This window comes from Diprion similis, chromosome 1, assembly GCF_021155765.1.
Source record: "Diprion similis isolate iyDipSimi1 chromosome 1, iyDipSimi1.1, whole genome shotgun sequence".
NCBI classification, from domain to species: domain Eukaryota; kingdom Metazoa; phylum Arthropoda; class Insecta; order Hymenoptera; family Diprionidae; genus Diprion; species Diprion similis.
The window spans coordinates 17,969,406-17,996,435 of NC_060105.1; the positions used below are offsets into that span (position 1 = coordinate 17,969,406).

General features: G+C 35.9%; 1 protein-coding gene across 5 annotated transcripts in view; it reads right to left on the reverse strand.

Moving 5' to 3' along the window:
• LOC124415971 (venom metalloproteinase 3) overlaps positions 1-27,030 on the reverse strand; it is a 97,830-nt gene that overhangs the window by 31,464 nt on the left and 39,336 nt on the right. For all 5 annotated transcript variants that reach the window (XM_046896766.1, XM_046896756.1, XM_046896747.1 and 2 more), the window contains one exon: positions 7,977-8,074. In XM_046896766.1, coding sequence (XP_046752722.1) covers positions 7,977-8,036 — 60 coding nt within the window. In that variant the 5' untranslated portion in view covers positions 8,037-8,074. The remainder of the gene's footprint in view (positions 1-7,976; positions 8,075-27,030) is intronic.

The window sequence follows — 27,030 nt, forward strand, 5'->3', positions numbered from 1 at the left end:
TCGTTTCGAGGTATTTTTAATTATTAATACTCATTAGGTGATTTTTTTTCCACCTTTTCAAAATAAATTTCAAAACTTCCTATAAGCTAATTCTAAAACAAATCAAATTTCAATACCGTGTCGGCATTGGCAACCTAAACGTCTTGAATATCACTTCACAGTCGAAAATGAAATCATTTTACAGTATAGTTATCGACGATTCAAATCTTAATAATTTTCTGTGATTCAGAACAAATATTTACAGCATCAAATGCATCACTTCTCATCGCATTATGGAATAAGCTGTGAGAATGGCAGAGCAATTACCTTTTTGACAGCAGTTTTTTGTTCCTGAGGGAAAACTGGTAGAACTTAATGTAATAATAACGTATAACTGCAGTAGTCACAGGCCAAGAGTCAGAGTAGAAAAATTAGGATGATAAGGCGATCTTTTATAGAATTCATTTGATTGTTCGAAAACGTTTTGCGGTGTCCCCTGAATGTAAATTCAAGTTGGCGGGACGTGGAGGGGGTGGGGGGCTTCAGCCGCCATATTGGAAAATAAGTTCAACCATTTTATCAACATTTTCCGACAAGAAAATCAATTCTGTCGAAGATTGCCGTAACAAAAAGTCCCTGGCAGTGTCTATCGCTCGTGCCTATATAGTTTGCGTGCTTGGTTAGGTAGATACTTACTTTATACAATCTATGACTGAAAGAGACCTTGAAACAGAAAGACAGCGCGGAGTCTGTGAAGCGATTGGAAACTCTCAACGCCACCGCACAATGCAGCTAATCGAATCTTTGCACACATCGCGGTGTACGTATTATGCCGAACGTGTGTTGAAACTCTTGCAGCCAGTTAGTCAATGACTTCATAATAGGCACGCTGGCGAAATAACCAACGAACTGGATAATCGCCGAGTTGCGATTCACGATTTTTAACTCGCATTGAGACTCGATTCATTCGTTCCTTTTTTCTCTTCTTATTTCTCTCATGCGGTTGAGCGCTGATTACAGAAAATTATTTATTACAAAAAGTATACGGTAAGCCTTTGTATTACGTTATACTAAAATTATGGAGCGGATGCACTGAGAGAAATTGCATTCGTTATAGTTGCTAGAATATTATAGTAAAATCGGTATAGTTTTGGTAACGGTTTCAATATTTGTGGGAATTACAAAAAAATATGACGCAATCACCCAACCGTCTAGTAAGAATATTTATTCTTGTTACGGCTACAAAACTACTTATCATTACATGCGAAGAACTACATTTTTAGGTTATGACGAAAAAAAAAAAAAAAAAGTAATGCGTCTCGCATTATTGAGGAATTTATTAGAAGCATTCGAGTGGTTCATTCACCGTTTGCAATACCGCGGGACGAATTTGTTTTTCCCACACGTGGTTTGCAAAACATTACTTGGAACTTGTCTCATTTTGCGGTCGTCAAACGTAGCAAATAAATATAAAGGTTTTAGGTAAGCAATATAAACCGTTTTCTGTCGCTGTGTACTGTTTGCGCATAAATTTGCAAAACTATCACCTGTATGTCAAAAAAACATGGATGAAAAACAGACTTTGCGCGGCTCTTTTACTCTGAAACTGAGAAAAAAAATAAAGCCATGAGAAAACAATAAACATTATATGGATAATTTAATTACACGTATACCGGGTACATCTTTTCTAGAAATCTTCTTTGCAACTCGCAACTCTTGCCGCAATAATCATTTTATACATTGTACAGTTTAACAAGTTAAAATTTGTGCGAAATTAATTACAATATTAACGATAATGATAATTCAATTCAACCAGATTAGACTCACGTCATTTCGAATACCAGCCCAGCTTCGATAACTCAATTTAATCGATCGCTGCTCATTCGGAGTTGAAAAACCCAACCGAGCAAGGTTTGTGCAAATAATATGCAAATTTATTTCTAAAATAGCGAAAGTGAATATCAGTGTTAATAGCACTTATTTAGTACAACTACGTTACAACTTTACTTATACGTTTTTTATTACAATGTGACTAAATTACGGTCCTCGCGGTACTTCAATAATAAATTTAAAAAAAATCATAAATAAATAAAAGGTACCGGAAAATGGGCTTGAAAAAGTCGGTTTAGCAATAGAACCTGACTATGCAATGCGATTGATTACACAAAAATGATAAAAAGTCGAGGTTATCGAGGTCTTATGATATGTGTGGGCCTTTATAGTTAAATAAGGCGGGAGAATGCTCAAATGACATTGAATCTCTCGAATGTAATGTTCGCAATTTACTACGTTAGATGTCGTCAGCTCTGTAACCATTATTTGAAGACGACTAAAGAACCTATTTTTCTAGTTATTACAATATTATAAACTAGCTGAAACATGAAGAAGAGAATTCGTAATACACGACGAATGCGTTTTATGTAACCGATTGTCAACAGCTAGAAATTATTCATTATAAAAAAAGTAATTTGAAAGAGAAAAAGATTAAAAACAACGTTGACGAATCGATGAGGCGTAAGTAATTGTTCCAACGTTCCTCTTTCTTTTTCGCATTTCTCTTTTACCCAGGTGAACAGTAAAATCTCTCCGACTTTTTTGAAAACACGAAATACCGAAAAAGGCATATGCGGAAAAAAACGAAGCGGTAAGTGTATGGTTTAACGTTTTACGAGATATATTTCTTAGTACAATTATCGACACGACACTTACTGATGGTACGTATTTGTAACGCGAAAAGGCGCCGTATTCGCTTCGGTCTCATTCAATTTCCACATGCTTTACATGCATGAAATGACGCGATTTCAAAAGGGGTCGGACAAAGTAGTATATTGTGTACCAAGGGCGTAAAGCGGGCTTTTTGAAACCGAGTATGGAGATTGTAGTACGACTGGAACGCGAGATAGCACAAGCCGAAGACGAGTACTGCAACCACACGAGGTCCAAAATTTCATCGTATCGTATCGTATCGAGGTATCACAATTATTGACAATTTTCTTGAAAATATTGAAAAACTGAAAACGGTCGCACAAAAATTTTGAAAGAAACCCTCGCTGCTTAGGGTAGCGGGAGTATTTGATTTTTTTTTCACACCGGTCTGACAACGGTTACTTAAGTCATTCTAAACAATTAAAAAAAAAAAAAAAAAACACCAAAATCGTGCAGGCAATACAAAAAAGAATATAAACGTGCTTGCACAGCTGTATCTCCATCGCTTTGAGATTATAGCATGCTACTGCATACGCCCGAATCTAATATTTCTTGTACATTTTATCAATATTCCGTAGTTTTTTTTAGTCTCGATACAAACGTGATTACGAACCCCTTCATTTTCCAATATTTAAAGGGATTTTATCACTCGAGAGAAGAAAAAAGTTTAAAACATAATTTGCTGAATATCGGGTTATGGTAATACGTATGCAGTCTGATCAAAACAATGTCCAAATGAAAGAATGACGGAAGTTTGGGTGAAAATTGGTATTCGGATTTCCATGGTACATAAGCAGAAAATCCTTTTTTTCGCGGAAATGTACGTGTTTCGAGCATTTGTTTGCATATGCTACTTTTTAAATAAATGAACAAAGAAATTGAATAATTTTTTAGACTTAGACATATTTCAGGGACCATGAGGAACCAAAAAACACGGCAGATGTGACCAAAAAATTACTTTTTACAAGTTAACATCTTTGTAGAGGAAGCTCCGCGGATTAGGAAACTATACGATTTTTCTAATTGAGTGAGGAATAAGAGAAATAACAGGAGAAAAGCGTAAAGGATGTCACGTTTTCACATTGTTTCTTCTATAATTTTTTTACGAAATAAAAATATATAACTTCACCACTTTTAGAATAAAAAGAACGATTCTATGGCGACCAGAGTGTTAATTACGAAAAAGGTTCTCAGTTTCAGTTTCTCTCTCTACCAACGAGATAGTTTTTTCATAAAACTGGCGAGGGCTCAGTTCAGTCACTGATTCTAAGCCTCTGTTTTTCAATTTCTCCGGTTTCCACGCTTTTTGATTGGACTGTACGCCCGATACGTCCTTAACGTTCCAATCCTTGCAGGTGAAAAATGAGAACAGTAGACGTAGATAGTTGTCGGTATCCATTACTACCGAGCTCGTAAGGAACTGTTATTACAAGTACCACATCGTGTGTAAAATAGACTGCAAGACTACGCTTTCTCGGGTATTTATTAAGCAGGTATTATACCTATACATAGCACTGCTCTGACAACTGTACCAGAAATGAAAGTGAATGTAGCAGGCGTGCATCTTACTATATTAAATTATTCACCTACAGAATCAGTACAACAAGCTACAGAGATATGGGAACGTCGACATTTCAAAGTACCGCGGAAACAACTTTGATAATTGTTCCATCGAAGTTTTCGAGTAGGTATGCCTAATATTAGATTATAAATTTGTGTGCGATAAAACACTACTGTCCCCAGCTTATTCCAACCTTTTTGCGAAGCGAATAGGCAAATTTAAAACAAATCTCATGTTTGTACGCTCAAAATTTTCCTATCAAGCAATACCATTCACGAACCTTATTCGATAGTTGATGAATTTAAAAAAATGAGAAAGTATATAATTACTCCTGAGCTTCAGGCTTCGAATCGGAGGGCTAGAGATCGCTTTTAATCGTAAGCGAGAGCTCGGACTACGATGGAATCCGGTTGTCCGAAGAATCTCGTTTTGCTGCCGATTTTGCACAGAGTTAGCCTTTATTATGTCTCTCGACATTGCCAATTGGCAGTGAAATTCCTACAGCGTTGTAAGTTTGTATATTATTATAAGATATGAATGATATATTATACGCGCGTAGTGTCAACCGAAATTTTTGGATTACTTTTTGGATTTTTGATTGAGAAAAAAAGTTAGATATCTCAGCCAAAGAAAGACATGAGCGAATGATCCGGATCTCAATTTCAAAGTAGAAGCCAGCTTCGTTAAGTTTTTTTTCTTTAATTATCCACGCCTTTGCTTCGCACTAGTTGCGTGATGTTGATCTTGGTTTTCCTTCTTCTATGCTATTGTGTTGCAGATTTTATACCTTGGAAATCCTCTTGTATTATTTGAAACAAATTGACGCTATTATGGGAATCGCTTTTTCCAAATTACACAAATAAATTTGTATTACTATTAGTCTAGAAATTACACACAATTTTATAGAAGTATAAAAATGGCACTTGAAAAAAAAACAATCGTCTTCAATATTAGGTTGTGAATGCAGAAAGAAGTTGTAGAGAATTTTCGAGAAGAGCATCATGAAGTTGGTCCTTTTTGCTTTCATATGCTATCTGAATGGCTGTGCCGCGTTTTTGTACCAAGATATCTATAACTCTTCGTCCTGATTATAAATTTGAAATGTAATCCCAAACTTTTGAATGGTACAGTATGTGTACGACAGAAATCAATTGATCGGATTGACGGACTTAATCAATTTGACTTTACACCTTTCATAAGGATTCTTGGAATGATTGTTGTTTGTGGAATTATTTTATTCTAGAAAATATTCCAATTCCACCTGAAGAATTATTACCATTGTTGTAATATAGTCATATCAAATCCCAAATTTTTTTTTTTAACAGATTTGAAATTATAACACTGCAAATGCTTTCTGCTCCATTTAATGCCAATATAGTGATTTCAGTAGACATAGTCGTGGGTCACACTGCATCAAAATTCGTGGTTAAAAGCTTAGGTTTGATTAGGTTAGGTTAGGCGAGGTTGGGTTGAATTAATATAGTGCTGTAACTATCCTGCAACTAATAAATTCTCCACTTCTAACCATCTTTTTATTGTTGATGCAATTGAAACAGTAGATCATCGATTGGGTGCACATTTGTAAATTGATCATTTGCGATGAGAATATATTCATTAAATCGTACCAGGTGATGAGTAAAGAGATAGAAAATCACCAATACGCCACTGAATTAGCTTGCATTTTCACCTTTCGTGATGTCGTAAGCACTTACAGCGTTTCTAAGCATTCAACGTTCTAGATTGGTCGGATCTAACGGAATAGGCCAATGAAATCACTTAGTGTCATATTGTGTTAGTCGAATCGTGCCATATTCACGGAGAAGCTGACTGATTTCATAGGTTTTCCCGGACTACGCGTGTGCTTGGGTACGTCTCTATGTCAATTTCACTCCAGTGAAAGCTCTTATGTAGCTATTATATCTCAGGATATCACTGATATCGCGAAAGATTCCTATAAAAACCATACTGACACGAGAATCTTGTGAAATGAGTTTCAGTAATGAGTTTCGGTATCGGTTCATCATTTCTATGTACTCCGTTACGCCTTTACACATCCTTTTGATATGAAAACAGATTGCATAAATCAAAGCAGTGTATATTTCAAATAGTTTATCATTCAGAGTTATAATTCTAAGAATACATCAACCATGAATGTTATTAAAATAATTATTCGCCAACCTTATAATTCGAAACGCGTGACACAAAAAGTTTCAAAAAAACACTCTATAACTGAGCTGCATTTCATGATCGTGCCTAATGACAAATCGAGCAGTGAAATACATTCGTAAGATGCGAGGGAAATAGTTTTTGAATTTGTTACACTGACGTTTGTAAATTAAGATATTTTGAATAACACTCGTCTAATGCAATTAAAATTTGAACCAACATTAGACTCAACACCACAAAAGTAGTTTATTCCCGACTCAACTGCAATGGCCACTTTATTGACCTGAAAAGGGGGACAAAAGTACCATATGATTCCCCTATACGTATTCCCCGCATTTACAGTCGAAACGTTCTTATTTCCCGGTTACTTGCTAACGGGGTGAGTACTTTTCAAGTCAATATAGCCGCCGCAGTTAAGTCAGGAATAAAATTCTAGATGTAACTCGGGAATAAAGTCGATTATTCCCTTGTTACATAATATACTATTTGAGATCACTTGGAAAACAAGAAAGTTACGGCAAAAAGCTTTACAGTTTTTATTCTATTACGCGTATCAGCGTAATCTTCGTTGAAGCCACTTGTATGATAGCCATTAATTTACGTAGCGCTATGACTCTCTAATCTTCTGCCCTGTCATTGTCGCGTTGCACGGCAATTAGTGACTGGAATTATTTAATTATTAATTAGTGACATGCTGTTCTATATTATACACATTTTCTTATGTCAAACTAGAAGTACTCGCTAGACCATAAGATTTATTTGTGAAATAAATTTTCGCACACTCTCTGATAAACCAATTTTCTCTGGTTTAGGACGGACCTGACAAATATCTCACACATACATTTTAGATCATACTTTTTTATCGATTATCATGATTATTCCAAGAATATACCTATTTCAATCTTCAAAGTGGAGGCATCATTGTTTAAGAAAGTGAAGCTACTAGCAATAAGTTTTGCATCACAATGATTATGCGTTTAAGGATATAAATCGGTTTTCAAGGTTATGTAGTACTCCTACCTTTACCAACTGAGCAAACTCACCCTTCTTCTTCCTGTATAAATAATGAACAAACGAACGAACAGACTTTAAATTTCGACGGTGCATCGCTCTTCTGTAGCGGAATTCGGGAAAGTTACTCACATCCGAAAAATCGTTTAAAAAATGTGTGGTTTTTTGACATGTGTTACTATCCCCATATTTCAGAGGCCAAAAAGTGCATAGCCGAGATACTGTGCCAATTACGAAAAGAATGATGAATAATATGAGCCGTCGCCGCGGCGTGAGACTGTTTTCATGAAATATTGGGGTCGCTAGACGAGAACTGGGAATCACAATAATCTCGTGACTAAAAAATGCTCTCACGATCGGTTAAGTGTTTCTTGGTTGGCCGTGCGTCTAACTGATCGTAAGAAAATCTTTTCTTTCAAGCGATTGGTTCTACTTTTTAATCTATTTAACCAGACATCAGTATTTGCCATTCTATTGAGTATCAATGTAAAAGTAAGAATATAATAATGTGATTAATGTATGTATATTACGATGTATACTGATTTTCACTTACGTTGTAGCCTTGAGCAAGAGTTTGGCTGACCATGCATAGTAAAACTAAAGCGCAAAGCATGATGTACAGAAATATCCCAATTCGGGTGCGCCAAGTTACTGAAACAGAAGAAAAACAGATTTTTATTTGTGCATGTTTATGAACGAGGAACTGTATGTGCAGAAATATATAATTAGATCTAAAATTCATGGACGCACAATAATTATTGTTGTGTATCAATTCAATTTCTTTAATATAATTATCTTTATTTTAATCTATATATTCTTTTACGGTTGGGACTTCCATGGGGGGGAGCAGAGTCCCACATCTGGCATGATAGATGAAGAACTACGACCCTAAACAATAAAGTAATATCAAACAATGACTAAAGCGTCGAAGTGTTGTACGGAACATCCAGCGCGGGTTTTTTTCTACGTTATTATCCACGAGTTTTTACTAATTTGCAGTACTCAGTTGGTTGGCAGGTGTCGCTGGAGCAGAAGAGCAGGATGCTGGACTGCTTGGACAGTAGCCACGGGAAGGTGCGGAAGGGTCGCGTGTTGTTCAATTATAAGACATACCTGCATACTCCCACTTCCCTCTTACGTAGAAAACTTCAATTCCTACAACCAAGACTCCAAATTCTTGACCAATCCTAAATTTCCACCAATTACAATAATCAATCAATACGAAAAATCAATGAATCAGCAACCTCCTACGCCCTCCACATTTTCCAAAATGCTTCCGAATTTCTTTTTCTATCATCACCAAAAAGTCAGTTCCCGTCAAGATCTCCACCCAACAACGATTGCCTAGCAATTTCAAGTCTTAACCGAACATCTAAACCTAACTAACCATCAAATCAATTAATTATTATCAATCTGTCTAATAAACAACTGTTTTGAACTCTGACAAATTCAATAAATAAACTAACAGATAATATCAGCGTCACTACTATAAAAATTTAAATATATAAACTACTACAAATAATACAACGTGTCGTTTTGTAACCAAATATCAATGTGTAAATATACATATAGTTAGGTTTTCCAAAAATCAATTCAACAAATAATCCCCAATTAAATACCCTCACTCCACCAAAGTGTCCTGCGGGACGATACAATTATTTGTGCACACTTGTTTGTGTGCGAGAGTCAGTGGAAAAAATTTACGCGTAAGTCGACGTAGACTCTTTCCGTGAAGAGATGCTTTTGGCTTATACAGTGAAAATATGATCATATATTTCTCCCCTTTCACGATTAACAGCAACATCACAGAATTTTGTTTATAAAATGGTGGCTTGAGCTTTCATTTAAGATCCATTTCAATGTAATCAATAAGTCGAGAGCTGAGAATATGATTTGCTGATTTGTAACCTCATAAAAATCATTAGTTTGCTCAAGAATTTTCGTCGTCTGCCTTTTAGACTATATATATGTATAACGTACGCTTGAAAGTTGTATGATTTTCGAGACGCAACGTTCTACGCAGAAGTTAGAAAATAAAATCACGATTTATTTACCTTGGGACAAGTCCCCTAAGGCTTGACAAACCGTGTCAAAGATCTTAAAAAATTGAAAAAAAACAAACTATAAGAGTAACTATACGAGAATCCATGGCTAATTTGATATTACCATCAGTTAGTTGAGCAGGGCTGACTACGTACTATGCTCACACCGAAAACCCGATTGATACGGATCGAGTAATTGATGCGCTTCCAGACAGCCTGCAAGCAGATAATACACAATATTTTCAAGACCCTTGGAAAGTGCACACAGTATAAAAATTGGACGGAAATCATCCGATGACGCGCGATTCTTAGCTTTTCTGACGGGTTGAACCAAAGATTTCTTCCATAAAAGTGGAATAACAGCATTGGTAAGTGAATAATTACAGATTTGCAGGATAATGGAAACAGTGATTCCATTAAAAGACGCGGGTTGCTAGCCTGTATGCCATCACACCCGAAGACTTTGGAAGTAGATGAAAGACCTAATTCAGCAAGGATGACAGGCGTGATTTGTTGAGAATAAAAACGCTCAGAGTTGAACTGAGAGTGGAGGACAATTGGAGCCACAGGGCAAGGAAGACCCAAGGTAGTAGTCTGTGCAGTGTAGGCGTTAAGGGGGTTAGGGGTCAGATCCACAGGAAGCACAATCTGACGTTGCTTGCACAAACCAAGATGTCTAAATTCATGTCGTAAGGATCTGGACGTGGTAAGTGAAGACAAGAAACGTTGGTAACAGGTGGACTCGCTAGCCCGAATTAGTAATTTGACATTATTCCTGAGGGTTTTGTATTCTATTGTACAGCACCGAGCACGGAGCCTTCTTAAGGTGCATATAAAGACCCGTTGTACACCTCGAAAACGCGGGGATGCAAAACTCCTATACCGCTCAAGCGATCCGAGTGAAACTTGGGCAGTTAATGCCTTATTTTGGCAAAAAGTGGAGCGTCTTTTTACTGTTCCAAAATTTTGAAAAAAAATTTACAGATTAGTTACCACCCACAGAAATTGGCCAAATTTTCACAGTTACACTGAATTGATCGAACTATCCGGTATGATGCCACTCGGCGGTGATGAAACACACATTTTGAGCCCAGTCCCATGAGATTTGATGGTGAATTGACGAAATGGCAGCTAATCTGGTTTTCGATTACGAAGTCCACCGAAATCTCATTTTGGCGACATTTGTTACCGATATTACGCGCATGCCGGTAACGTATTTTTTTTTTCTATTAATGTATTTATTTTCTATTAATATATTTATTTAATGTATTTGTTTTCTAGGTGTACAACGCGACTTTATAAGCACGAGTTTATGGTCTTAACTAAAACACGTATTTTTGTTTTTTCATTTTAGATGATCCTGTCAGGAGTTATGCTGACAACGCGGACGCACCTTTTTTTCGAAGGGTCACCGGAAATGACGTCACAATGGCGGAGTTTTAATTTTTTTTTTTTTGAAAATCTCAGAAATTTCTCTTTGAATGTGTATCTATAAGACAGAAAAAAGTTTGAATTAAATAAATAATTTTTTATATAGAAAAAAATTATTGAAAATAGGCCTTTTTTTACCCGACGAAACCCATGTAACCCCTTAACCCTAGGAATATACCTTTCGGTCTCACAGACCCAATCAAAATTTCAAACGCTTGACACCACGAGGCCCTTGACATAGTAGATACGGCTCTGACGTGTAAATTCACTTTGGCTGTCGATTCATCAAGTGCATCATGGTTATTGCATTGATTCGATTTTAAATCAGTCATACTGAACAAATACGAATGGTTTTATTACATTTTTTCGATATTGACAATTTCTTTAAAATTGTAAGTGTGATTTCGATATAAATGTGTTGCACAATACGTATACTCGCTGCTAGGCGTGTGTAAAGTCACAGTATAAATCAATAAATAAATGGATAGGTGTGTAAACAAATAACGGAAATGTTTATTCGTTGATTTCATTATTTGCAGGCCCTATGCCTACTCGCTGTAAGACTCAAACTGTAAGACTCGAAAAAAAATTATCAATCCCAGTTAGTGGACGCGGCTTATCATCACTACCAGGGATAAAGTTGCACCGACCTATATTGGAATTGTCATTTTCCAATGCACCATCTAGTGGAAAAAATTCAAACGAATGGAACCAGGCTGACAGCTGACCGTTGATATATTATTATTGTATATTATTATTACGTTCCATTAATTTATGTGACTGGGGTAATTTGAAACCCCAAGAATTACGATTTGCCTCTATTAAAATTAAGAACTTAGGTTATGCGGTGATAAGATGGAGCCGATAACCAGGCTCTGACGTTACGAGGACATTCTCTCATAGAACGGGTGTCGATAGTATAAGAAAATTTGTATGATTATAAAAATGACATAAAAAGTAGCTCGACCCGTACAAAACTAACGTGCAGACGAAAATGAGGAGGTTTATCGGTCTAGTTATAATCACGTAGTAGCGCGGTATATGATTCAATTTCGTAAACAATCCATCAGCTGCGTGACACATAATGCGAATGAACGTACGGAAAGAAACTGAATCAGAGCCACTGTTGAAAAGTTTGTAAATGTAAGATGAAATGACGGTCAAACGTTATAAACATCACTGACATCGCTTTTCATCTACAATGCGTGAATATTGCGATGCAAAAATTGTAATTACTCAGTTCGCTTTCATATACCATAATACCTTTATTTTTTCAGGTTATGAGAGCTAAAGTTTTAGACTAATCGTAATAATCAATAACAAAGCATTTGAACATGCTCTGATTTGGCAGGAAAAAAGGTTTTCTTACTTTTGAATGACAATAACATAAATGTCTGCAAAATTTTCATCATTTGGAAGCCATTTTCTTTATGATGGTTTTATTTTTCATTTTTCAGGTAGAACCAATAGAGGGAGCTATGCGGAGAAGAAATATTTTTCAAATTTCGAAGAATCTATATGCGTTTCACCGGAAGCGTGGTAGAACGGGATTTTACATAATTCACCTAAACACGTTGGAGGACTGATATTATTGACCTTGAAATGAATTCTAATGAATATACGTACTCTTTAATGCCGTAGTAAACAGCTCTATAAATAAAAAAATTTTATATTCATTTCCGATTTTGTTATGGGCAAATTAAAGTAAGCGAATTTTTTGCCATATCAATGTTCTAGTCTGCTGCCAGACGGCACACTCACTTTTCAAGCAAACAAAAAATAGGTATTCACTCTTTTTATGTATACTTTGCGTAAGAAAAAATTTCGATCGATTTCGAAGAATTCGAGGTCAATTCTCCTCCAATTTGACGTGGAATTCCCTGTATTGATATTTGATGAAAGTATACTGTATTTCAAATTTTAAACATAAAAAGACCTACAAGTTCTACTGGTTATGGCGAAAATGCCACCACTTGTTGCACGTATTATCACGTTTCAATTTTTAGTATAGCTATATTTATATAAATGACTTATAGCAACGAATAGATTTGCAATTAAATTAAAAGACGTCTGTAAAAAACCCCAAAAAAAAAGTAATCCTAATATTTATTTCTAAGAGAATCGCACGTGAGGTAAGAGTGACGGGTAAAAAAAGATAACGAAAGAACAAGAACAGCATACAAGAGGAATAGCTGATTAGACATAAAACATGACGTAAGTCTCTGCTGTTGCTAATGGATAAAGTTTGTCGTACAACAATTGCGTGTTTCTGAGACATGATATTAAATAAACAATATACGTCATTATTAGCAGGTAAAAAAAGAAGAAGATACAACAAAAATAAAACAAAACTCATCGTCAGCGCAGGAAAGTAGCAAGTCGAACAACGAACCGGTGGCAATTTGAATGTAAACACAATGAATCGTCTCAGCGTCCTCTCGGAACAACCTTTTACTTTGTTTTTCGTGTAGTCCATTCTTGTGATTCTTATTGTGTTATCAAAAAAATTCCATTCTTCCTCAAATTCCCGTTGCATATATTTTTAAAATTGTGACACGGAATTTCATTGTCAGTGAAATTTCAGTCATTCAAGAAAAGATAATAAGACCATCATAAAATGCGGGAAAAAAAACAATTTTGTCAAAATTAAATATCATCCGAGGCATAACTTGGAAGTAGCAGGATAAACGAGGAAATCTTTACGGGTATAGAAGAGAGAAGTGCTTAATTCGGCTGGTTTTGATAAGTCCAGAATAGGAATTTCCCTCTGGGATGCATTTCGGGCCCATATCTAATTTAAAGTTTAATGTTATTTATTTCAACAGTAAACGGGATGACCACGTTACATAATAGAACAACAATACAAGTAAGACAAACATATGATATATAAATAAGAATTTATGAATAGGAAAAAGCCCGAGTGAGTGTCAATAATAGTAAATGAAGCGAACGACACAAACTTCAGTAGCCATAAACGAGAAACTTTTGTCTGCAAACGGATGTAAAAGCACAGATAATACAGCCAACAAATTTGAATCAATTAAATTTAACAATAGCAAACACACAAGTCTCGCCGTCATTGATCTATGACCTAGACCATCAGGGAACATTACCGTCGAAAACTGCTCGTACTTACCTCTAAAAGACATTTTATCAGGGACATGACAGTTAATCTTATCAATAACCTCAGTACAGTCCACTAATTGTAAGTTGTTGAAAATTTTGAAAATCCAAAGAGCATTTGAGTATCTTATACTGGATTTAACAGTGCATACATTATTAGCCAACTTGGCCACGTCTTCATAATCATGGTGCCGGGTGGATATGATCCTTAGGTTGTCCCTTATCTAGGGTGTTGAAGAATTTTTGCCGCCCCATCCGCCAAATCAACTTCAAATAATTCGAAAACAGTTGCCTAATTTTTTCAGATTTTTGCCACAACTCTAAGATAGTCCGCTTTGTGGTCGAAGTTTCTTACGGAAATAACATGGGAAAAACTTTTTTTCTCAGCATATATTTTATTGTAAAAGTAAAAATGTTGAAAAAAAAATTTGTTACTGTGAGATTTTAGTCGGCATTAGTGCTACTGTCTACACGTATTATCAAGATAAGGTCGACAAAACAGTGAACATTTTACGAAACATTTTTTTCGACACTTGCTTGGAAAGTTTGGTTTTCAAAGCCTGTCGAGCGTTACGACGCATTTACAGAGATAATTACGACATCGCGAAGTATGTTTTCTACCAGCTAAATAAAAAGATTCTCAGCATTACAATTAGTAATAAAATTTGCATAACTTGTTGAAATCTTCCCATTTAAAATCGATTCTTGATAAGTATTTCTTAAGTACGATTTATATACACCTTAGAGTAACTTATAATTAATTGTACGATTAAAAAATTAGAAATGCGATCGTTCTTCTGTTCATTCTACGTAATTGGGATCAGCGGTATAAATGAGCGAAAACTTTCGAACGATCCTGCGTCAAAATTTAGTTCGGAGAATGATACAAAGTTTGCTGCAGCATAAAAGAATTGCAGATTTCGATATGCAAAACATTTTTTTAAAGTCAACCGCAAATTCAGTAAATTTACACTGTGCCACTCGTAACTTCGCAAGTTCGGTTATCATTTCTGCAAACGAACAGCGGCTGTACACGAAAGAGGACCGAATCATTAATTTTGCAATAATTTTTACAGAGTTTTTAGAAGTGGCCAGTTTTATGGAAGTATACATACGTTAACAATATGTATGTATAAATACTTAGCATTCGAACAGAATAAAAAGTTTTATACATATCGACACATTGCTATATATAGCAATACTTTTATCTGCAAGTATTTGCCATAGAACGCGTGATTCTGTTTGTATACTATTGTGTCTATGTGTACACGTTATATTAGGGTGGAAATCAAGACATGTATGTATGTACGTATTCCAGAATATCTTTATATTTATATAAACAAACATAAGGTATACGGGTACAACGACTAACGACCTTATACATTCACACATGACAATGGAACCGAGCTTTGTTTAACCGTTTTACCAAAAGACGTCACAAACTTTTAGGCTAAGTAGTTGAGCGACAAATTATCGCCGAAGACTATAAGACAGGTGAAGGTTTCTTCGTCATTTGCGGCGAGTTTGACTATTTTCAGAATCCCGTATTTACTCTTGATGTATCGTCTATTAAAGTATTACATACGCAGATAGAATCGACACGTGTCATCCTGCAGTTACGTGGTCAGTACTGGGAACAACCCAAGTTTTTCAACGGTATACATGGGGTTTTGTTAATTGTGAACTGGGACACCGTTTGCAGAATGATTCCAGAAGTTCATCGGAACTTCGAAACTTTTCTCACATTTCTAAAACAAATCATGTCGAAGGAATGCTTTTTCAAAAACTGGACATAACGAGAAACCTGTGGGTCGGGTCACAAAATATTTTTAACATTCACTTTTCATTTTCGATGCAGCAGTTTTTTCTAATATTTCATTTATCATATTTGACCCGTTCTTTGTTGTTTCATTTGCAACACTTTCAACGAGTGCTCTACTCGATTTTGACGTTGTATTGCGAGTACGAATGCTACGAATTTATTATTGCGATTCTGTAGAATCCGTGCCATTTATTTATTTGTCCGTTAAACTCTTTTTCGTGTTTGAGATAATAGACTTGGATGTTTGGTGATGTATGCATCAACGTCGAAATCGACCAGGGCATCCCCTTAACCCTTTGAGCCATAATGGTAAGTGTTCTTACCACCTGTTTTATATCCATTTTTTATAGATTTAGACAACTTTTCAACACATTTCTTTACGGTTTTTTACTATTTCTATAACACTATAATAATAGGTTTTCAATACTTGAGATGTCCCTGACACTACCGAGTCAAGATAGCTGATGACGCGTCCACTCAAAGTCAGGTCACCAAGGACCTCTCACGTCACCGACTCACCATGGTTCATAGTATAGAGAGCCGCGGTGGCACTCAAAGACATCTTTCAATCTTGTCCAAAACTCCTTTGTTCTGTAGTTCATAAATCTTTACAGTCTGGCGCATACATATGTCAGATACAATCGTCATAATACTCCGCAATGCTTCGAAATGCCTTGATGCTTTGATTAAGAAGTCACAAATCAAAATACAGCGCAATGTGTCAAAATGCTTTGATTGGTGTCCACACCGAAGAGGTCCAGGGTGCCTCTAATATCTATCCGCGCCTACTTGTATTTAACTTGAAATTGACGGATTTCCCCTCGTACCGCTTTTGCTTGGAAACCGATATTTACTTAACTATCTCGAGCACTTTTCGTCTCTTCCATGTGCGGACCTTGACCAGTGGGGCGACACAAGTTTTCCTTTCCGCTAATGACAAACAATGGAAATTTGTTTGCTTTTCTATCTCAAGAGTGCGTTGCGATAAAATTGTGTTGCCAACAAACATCGAAAAAAACTTCAAAGGTTTACTAACCTTTAGTTATGTAATCGCTCGGCTTGATTCAGCTGGTAATGCTTTCAAATCCGGTGTAAAATCAGAGTTCTATCCTAAAGCATTGAGTGTTACCCCGCTGAGCTCGAGACTATCCTCGAAACTGGCCCGCTACTCTACCCGATTGTAGCGCCCAACTCTAGTTCAGTGGCTAATCCAGGAAATTTTAAACTAACAATAAGGTATTCGTTACTACGTAATTCAACTGTATCTCTATCTACAGGTACAATAACAAAAGTATCTTTCTTTTCTGATCCCAACCAAACATTTCTTTCCCCTACTTCAACTCAATGTACACTTTAATGAGTTGGTGAGGCGAGAGTAAATATTACGATATAATGTAAATTTTTATTGTTAGAAACAAATTGATTGAAAAAAATTGTGAAAATTGAAGGGATAATTCATTTCCTAGAAAGTTATCCCCCTGCAAGTATTGTATATGTTTTCGGGATAGCTGATTACGAATCTGAAATCGGATTTAAAAAATTCAAGATGACGGGTTTGTAATATGCTGGACGAAAATTTCAAATTCGATCGAATCCGAAGGAAAAACTGTGACCAGGAATTTTTGGGATCGCTGAATGCAAATCTGAAATTAGAATGGCGAATCCAGTGAATGACCCGGAAAACCCTTGCATAGAGTTTTTTTGACCGTATTCGATAATATTTGAAATTTTCATTTACCATATTGGATCCACTACCTTGAATTTTTGAAATCTGATTCCAGATTCGTAATCAGCGACTCGAAAAACCATAGAATACTATCTTACTATCAAAGTTGGCTCAGCAGAATTATTTGTGACTCGAAGGGTTGAGCTACAAACGTTAAAATGTTTTGAAAGTTCTTCTTTTTAAACATTCTCGGCCGAGTCTAAAAAAATGCTATTTCTCCAATTATTTTAAGAAGTTAGGCTTCAACCAAATTAAGAACAGTGTCGTTTCAAATTTGTCGCCTTGGCAGGGAACGACCCATGTATATAATGCTAGCGTGCAAGAGCTTGAACAACGTGCGAACTCGAGTTCGAATACGAATAGATATTAGAAGTGCTGATTCGATATTACGAATGTCGCATCGCATGTTGAGCTACGACGCTGATCGTAAGACACACGAGAATTGCACGCATACGTAGGTACGTACATACATGCATGTGTTACGTAGATACCTTCGACAAACCGATTGGCTGCAGTCGTGAGTAAAGGGCAACTGGTTTTGCTCTCACGCAGCCAAGGAGAAGCTGATTGCGAAGTAGACAACATTTCCTCCCTGTATAAAATATGTGTCATTGTCGTAAATTCAACGATAATTGTAAACGGTGCGTGTTTGTTTCGTTACAACAGTTGTCCGTCGATTTCAAATATTTACTCTTCTACATTTCTTTCTCCCGTGCCATTGTCCCAAAACTCATATTTTTATCTCTTGACTTGTAATTACTGCCGTCAATATTTTTTTGAATCTTGCAGTTTGCGACTAGACAATTGAATAAACATTTTATGAATTGTTACCAATTTTTCGTAGCATTCTGCCATTTTAAAAATGGCTTTTTTTGCAAAGCGAAATGAATAAAGAGCGTATCGGTTTCCTGTATCTATTTTTCGATCAATTTGTATTTGCCACCATTTCATCTGCATCAAAAAATGAGTTTTCTTAGAAAATTGAAAATAACACATATTACTTTATCCGCAATGACATATCCTATATTCCTTCCAAATTTACAAATAATTAATTGTTCATTGTAGAGACATAAAGTGTAGACTTCGATAAAAAAGACACCAGAATGGAATTAAGCAAAATAAGGTATTTAGCAGAATAAAAAGAAAAACATTGCTCGTTTCAATTTCCCCAAAAAAGTCTGACAAGTAAAATCTATCCTTCGTTTCTTGGTAACTTGAGTTTACAAAGTGTTACATTTTGGATGTATTGCATCGAGAGTAAGCGTCGGTCGTCGTTATAAATGACGACTGTTAGCACTTTAAAACTGGACATGATTCGTCTTTGATCACTTTAAAGCTTTCTGTTTTTATATTTGAATATAAGTGTCACGCAATTTGTCTGCAGAACCAGGATTGTAAAACTTTGAACGGGAAAGTAATGAATTAACCATTAATTTTTTATTCTGCAATGGAAATCATTTTCATCGAAAATTAAAATTTCATGGCTAATGGATATATCTGCATTAAAAAAGTTAAGCATCACTTACAACCCTGTACACAACATTAGTTTCTCTTTCAGCTCCAGACTTTGTTCGATCACCCCCCCCCCCCCCCCCCCCTGGATTGTATACATAATATTTGGGTGGTTGTAAATAAATCATAGTTCTGCTGAGGACCCTCCTCAAACAGCTGAAACGCTAAAACATTTTTAACTAATTTTTAATATGAACTTTGGCATGGAGAAAAAAATTGTCCCATGATTGAATAAGGCCGAGAAATTCTATCTTCATTTCCAATTTTGTTGTTACTTCAGCGTATCTCATACGGTATCACTATCGATACAACCATCTATATGAAGAAAATGATCAGGATGGTCAGATTCAGACGTTGGTCAATTTGGCGTGGAATATCCGGTATAAACTATGCCAGTGAGAATGTTGCCGGCAATTCGGGAAAGTTTGCGCAGCAAACTGTTATTTACATTGAGTTTACTTTCACTAAGATTGCACTCGCCTCAGGTTTCGTGAGTAGCAATTATGACTTTTTTTCAATACACTACGCATAAGTGATGATGCATAGGAATGAATAACGAATCCTGAAACTATCTTTTTCAGGAGGTTCTACTTTTGAATGTGATTCAATTCCCTGTTGAAAGTTTCCGTGTCATTCCAACTGTGGTGCATTTTTTGGTTTCTGTAAGTGCGACGAAAACGTATAGAATTTCTTCTGGGATTTCTGGAAGAACTCGGAAAAGTTCTATGAATTTGAAATTTTCTAAACTACTCACAGAATTTCATTGTCAGTGGAATGGGTAAGAATTAAGCACTCAGTTTCAGAGTCTTTCTGCAAAACTTTGAGGAAACAAATGTTCACCAGGGAGAAAAAGGAAACGTAAAGTCAAAACTGAAACTTTGGAAAGGAAGATGGATATTTCCCAAAAATGACGTTGCGTAGTTTATGGATAGCCTTAAAAATGACTAAAGATGAATTCAAAGTAACGAGAACGGAGACTTATTTTTGATTGCGTAATGCAATCGTCAAGTTATTTTATTCGGTATCGATACTTCAGTTCCGTACAAGTTAAAAAGTAACGTGAGGTTAGGTTAGGCATGATGAATAATGTACCGATTTAAACACCGCTGTCTTTACTTAAATCAGCGGCATATTTTACATTGTACAATAATACCATATATTTGTTCAGTTGTTATTTAGAAGATGAAAATGAAATATTGTTTAGCGTGTTGGATATTTACCAGATGTAGAAAAATTAGTCGGGTTCTCGTGAGCTACGTCTAGAAAACTTGACGGTTTATTTATGGCGTCGTCTGTGTCTTTTTCTACAGCCGTACGTCGAGGTCAAGAATTTTCTGTTGTCGCCACACCTGTAATTAGCTCCAAGTCGTGTGCAAAAAACGAACTTTCATGTACTGGTTAAAAAGACCGTGCAGACGTTGTAAGGTCGACATTATTTTATAACCTCTTGGTAGAAACTTACGACAATTTCGCGGCTATGATTATAGATTTCGTGTAATTACACCTTCGACTATCAATTGATTCATTATTAATTATCCCATAAAATCTGCCTAAGAGCTCAGAAATCTATGTGTAAACAACTCGTACGAGATTGGGAAAGTTTAATCCAAAGGCGATTAAACATTCGAGAGCTTTTAATGTACCTGAAAAAATTTCGCTGTAGTTGCAATGCTATTCAGTTGATAAATTATTTATTATTATTAGTTGACCAATCTTTATTCGACGATATCTGGAGAAAGAATGAACGGATTTGCATGATTCTGGTCTTAATCAGCAAGGCTTTTTAAACGCAGATCTTACTGATTTTTCTAACATATTTCATTGGCTAAACAACTTTAATCTTTTATTGTTTTATAGGCTTCCGAACACGTCGCAGCGGGAAGTTCTTGGGCTGGGGCCATCAAGGTCGGGCAAGCGGATGACTTATTTTCATTGCGTTATCAAATTTTATAATAATTTGTAGAATTTTTTTTTTAAGAGTACAAAACACATTTGTTTTGAATGAAATTTGGCAATCCAAATAAACAAATATTTTATTAAATTTTCCTCGGAGCAAATTGAATATAAAAATAAAATAAAAAAATGAGTTGAATTTGAATTTCAAATAATTCTAAAAAAAAATGTTTTTCGTAACTTTCGTTGACTTTTATCGCAGCGGCGACGGGGTATATAATTGCTTTATTGTAAAAAAAAAAACCATGGTATGTAGAAGATGAGGAGGAGAGATTATTCGTGGGAGAGAAACGGCAAGGGTTTGGTTTGTTCGTCGAGCGAGAGGTGATTTCAGTTGTTGGCCGAATGAAAGATGACTTGGGAATAAATATACCGTGAATCTCTCCTGAAAAGAGCCTTTCCAAAGCTATGCGCTCACCGCCTACACTAGCACATGCAGAACTTTCACCTGGCAATGAGAGTAGTTCTTCATTACGCTCGGCTCGGGTAAAATTTGTGCATGCACCGGTGCAGACGATGACCGGGTGACATGGAAGGGCCTGTTTCCAGAGGGATTCACGGTACGGAAAGGAGGACGTAGGTACGAAACTGACTTGTACTTTTTTCAGGTATGGAGTTCGTTATAGAAGTGAGAACGGAAGGGGGTAGTTTTTTTACTCTATCACAGTTACATCGTATTTTGATTAACGTTATATCCTTGCACTTTCGAAACATATTAACCTCATTTATACATCAGTTTTCAATGAAACCAAAAGTAGCTTGATGTTCAACATTTTACTTACGAATGATGGAGACTCGACTGATTTCCGTTACCATTTTTGGCCGAATGTAAAGGATCGTTGTGTCGATTAATCTAGATACCATTACTAACCTAAGATATGAGTTTTCAACCGCTGTAGTATGAGAAAAATCTTCGTATTGCCGTACAAGACGACGCTGAGATGAATGGAATGATTCTCAAGAAAAATACAAATCAATTTGGGATACACTCCAAATGGGTAAAGTATTTTATAGACATGAATAAGCAGAAAGTTCGAGGCTACGAAGCTACTGACTCAATAATCATCGTCGAAAGTCTTTAATTGGATTCCAATCAAGTCTTTGCCTACTAATAACGTCCAATCTGTAGATGTGTTTTGCTACTTCTTCCAGGTATGGCAACTCCATACTCAGCATATATCAAGAATGGATCACTGGTGTAGAAACCGAGGCAGCTTGATGAGTATAAGAAGAGGATGCAGGTTGTAAGGTATCTGTAAGAATGTGGAAAAGTTGGAGGAACGTATTAATTGGAGGGGTGACAAGTGGACGTAACGCAGCCAATTACAATTATGGTGGGTACATTTAGAAATTCTGTGTGGAATAATAATCTGTATAGTAGTTTTATTTCAGGAGGTCATAATTGAAATGTTAAATTTATCCCATTTTGGAACTATCAACATTATCGAAATAAAGAAGTGTACATATTGGGAACAATAAATTTCAAGTTTAAATTCGAAAATTTTACTTTATCGTTGAAGGGATGTGAACCTTCTCCAAATACGACAAATCTTACTTTACACTTTTTTCTTTTTCTAAATAATTAAACCTCTTCAAACTTCGGGAAATAATAGGGTTTATGATTGTGCTTAAGGATCGATTCGGGAAAGTTCGGGAAATTGATGCCGACCCCACAATATTTACAGTTAGTCATCACTTGATTTGAGGTTATAGTAAGCCACTGCAGCTTAATCGGATATTTTTTGCATTTTAACATCAATTTTCCGAACTTTTCTTCCCCAACCCACAAGCACTATCCCAAGCCCTATTATTTGCCGAAGTTTGAAGAGGCTTTTATTCTTCAGAAAGAGTAGGAATTCATAAGCCGTTAATTTACTCTCGAGAACTGTTAGAGATATAGAAACCTATTGTTTAGAAACATTTTGAAACATGAGTAGATTATGTAGATTTTTTAATTTCTAATTTTACGATTGGTGACAATTCAGCTTTCTCAATTTTTCAGTTACTGTTACTGATTTGAATGACTCTATTTAAAACTTTCGAAGGCTGGAAAATATACAAGAATAGAAAAATATAGAATAAAAAGGGCTGAATATTCAAGACTCTAAAATAATCGCATGAAATAAAACAATTCAAAAAATTTAGAGGTTCTAGAAGCTTTACTATAACCTGAACAATTTTCGGTCAAATAAAAAACCTAAACGTGATCGAATAGTCGTGGAATTTCCCACACATGATGAATCGTTTCGTAAGCTGAGATTGTCAAGCGATACATCGAAAGTGTTTCAAGCTACCTGTGATTTTCTTTTTATTTAATATTTTTTTCTATCTCTCTTTCCAGTTCTGTCCGTGCATGACGGTAACGACTTATACCTGTCCAGTCGAGATTTTGCTGTTTATTGTTTTTTTTTTACTTTTTCGTATACTTGTGTGTAAGTATATATGTATAACTCAAATATGTGTGATTCTGTGTTTCCTAGCAAGAACACTGGTTCATTAATAATGCAATAACTTTACTGAGAACCACAAGATCGTTCATTTAAAGCACTTAATCGAAACGACGAACGCTCATAGTTTTGCTTACTGAGAATTTTAGGCTAGTAAATTACACTTTTTCTCACGCTTCAATCCGCTTGCAAGAAATTAATCTTTTCAGTAATAGAGAGAATCACGTCGAGAGTTCGGTGGTCGTTTTTTCAGATTTATTACTATGGGAAGGTTTTTTTTTCTTGAGATACAATAACTTGAATATTATGTAATAAAACAGTTGGTGAGAATTGTTAGAACAAGAAATACGTCAACTTCTTCTACTTCAGAGTTTTATTTTCATTTTCTGGAAATCTATTTCACTACGCAGTAAAAGGAAGAATTTTTTTGCAAGTGCGGATTACATATCGATTCGAATATACATCTCACGATTCTATAAAACGGAAATTTAATTTTCTTATAATCTCTATTGCGGTTGATTTTTTTTCCGCTTGTGGTTGGATATCTGATCATAAAGTATTCAATGTTGTCGATGAAATTCACTGTTGGTTGAGAATGTATAGCCAGTAAATTTTTAATGTAAGTATTCTTGAAGAATTTGTATTATTTTCGCATTGTTGTACAGTTTATATTTAAAAATTGATTGTAAATAAAATACACTTTTACAGTGCTGAGGAGGGTCACCCCACAAGGGCCGAAACGTGAAATGAGATTTTTGTTTCTCTATCTGTGACCCACGATAGTGTAAGACGTTACTACAGATCTTGACGCGATGGAGCAGTCCTACCATTACTGACCGAGCGAACTTCACCGTTTTCTTCCTATATTAAATAAAGAGAGTGAAAAAGTGCATATTTGAGGGACTTTCCGCAAGAGCGAAAACAATGAGTAAAATGAGCCATCGTGAGAATATTTTCGTGGAATATTGATGCCGCTAGATGAAAACTAGCGATTACAACAATTTCGTAAATAAAAGATGCTTTCGCGATCAGCTGGACACACGGTCAAACGTTCCAATCAAGGAATATTCCAACTAGGGAACGCTCGGCCGTAACGGCTGTGCGCCCAGCTGATCGCGAAAGCATCTTTTATTTACGAAATTATTGTAATCATCAGTTTTCATCCAGCGGCCTCAATATTGCACGAAAGCAGTCTCACGATGGCTCATTTTACTCCACATTTTCAACCCATTCCGTTCGTTCGTTTATTTAATATGGGAAGAAAACGGATGAATTCGCTCGGTCGGTAAAGGTAGGACTGCTACATCGCGTTAAGGTAACCAGTTAAACGCGTGGTGTGATATTTCTCCCCCTCCTTTCCGAATCTCAACGGTCGAGGAAGAGATGGCAGCCAGACGCCCAGCGACCAGAGTTTGCTCGGTGAATTAAATTCTGTCGTGTCTTTCGCACTCGACAAGATCAAAGTGAATGTAAAAACATATAGAAGGGCACGTGTCAGCACGTGACATCAGCCCCTCGAGGCGTAGTAATCGTAGTGGAGAGGATAATGTTTTATTGATACATGTAGGCCGGACCAGCAGCAGCTAGCCAGCCGCTCACGATCCAAAGTCTATTACAGCGAACGTTTCACTTCCAGCTTTTTGCACTTTACGTGACTGCAGGCTTTTGTATTAGCATTATAACCGAATTTCCTTTCCCCACTCAACTATTTAGACATTCTAAAACCGCCTTCGCTCCAAGAGGTTACATGTTTTGCCATGATAAGCCGAAAAAGTAAACGAGCTTTTTAAATTTCGATTGACTTTCATATCAAGCGTCACTTTGGGTATGTTCCGATATACACTGCGAGCACTGTTCAGTGCTCTTACTGGGTAGAAATTCGTTCCGTTATGGACCGACAGTATACTGCCGCAGTATCCTAGGGAAATATATGACGTCATCAATCGTCACCACTTTTGTACTGTGAGCACTGGCGTTCTCGAGGTAAGGTGCTCTCAGTGGTTTTGATCACGTGATCAACCGCGTCCAGATATTCGTCAAATACAAACATGGAAAATAGGAAGAAATATCCGTCAAATAGAAATCCCGAAAATTTGAGAATATTATGTTTATTGCATTGTGAAACAAATACTCTGTACGAAATGAAAGTAACTGAAGAAATTTATAATCGTGCATCCATGGGTAAATATTCAATTGAACCACAATTAAATTCATAACCTAATTATTTATATAAAATATTTTCTCGTTATTTTGCAGACATGGTTTTTGCGAATAAACTTTTGACGCGAAGTATTAATGAGGGTAAGAAAGAAAAACAATATAAATAATTTTTCCATTGATACTGTTATTATTTAAATAAAATTAGTTGTAGTTAGTAACATGGCGATTTACGTCCAGGAGGCTGCACTACTCTACCCTACTTCTTCACTTTGTCGTCACCGCCTGAGGAAGACAGATGTCTTTGCTGCCTGCGCTTCTATTCCTTTATTTGCCTCGTTCCTTTTACTTTTCAGATCTTAAGTGATATCTAAGTTTTTCTTTAACTAACATTAACATAACCAGTTAACAGTTCTCTCTTGCTTTTTCTAATTTCCTTTATTCACATCTGAGTTCTTTATTCTTTTTCTCCTATTTACTTTACGTAAGTGTGTTTTCTGTTCCCGGTCGAAACCCTGAGTCCTTTGCTGTATATTTTGTTCTGTTGAATTGTCCGCTTGAGTCATTAGTAGCGTCTCTCGGGTTTTCGTTCGTTTTAATTTGCTTTACTTTAAGTTTATATTCTATTATATTGGCCCATGTTATGAGTTATCATCTAATATTCTTTTATTAATTGTTCGCTCAACTTTGCATTCTGTCGCTACTAATTCGCTAACGGTTTCTTATATTAGTAATTGGTTTACTGATTATTATTCATTGTTTTCTGCTTTACTAATTTTCATTGCTTTTGTTTTCGATATTACTTTTAGTCAAGATTAGAGATTTACCCGTGGTAATTGATCGGTGATCCGCTGCCACGCGTCTGGGTATTGCGACACTGCATATAAGATTTAAGCTTACAGTAGCTTTAACATTTTCTTGTAATATTTCACATTTGATATATTTCCTCGTATTATTTTATCATTATTTGTGTGCTATGCTATTGTCTTAATCTGACCTATTATCGCATTTCAAATTAAGCGTCGAACATTATCCGCGATGCCCGAGCTCGCATCAGTCATCGCGTGGCTCTTACATAAATAACTAGCACTACTTGTTAAGTCATTATTGCTCTTCCTCGCATTGTTCTCGAATTTATACTATATATCATTCTTTGCCGCTGACGCCGTACTTGCGTTTCATAAACTGTCTGACCGTTAGGAAGCTTTTTGAGAATGGATCAATTTTGAATATTGGTTTATTGGTTTATTTTATATAACATATAATATTAGTTCATTTTATTTTTTATTTTTTTGTATTTATTTTACTGTAAAGGGCATTTTCTGCCCGTTGATTCTTGATAAATAAATAAATAAATAAATTGGTTTAAATAAATCCTTGGTTATTCTTTACTT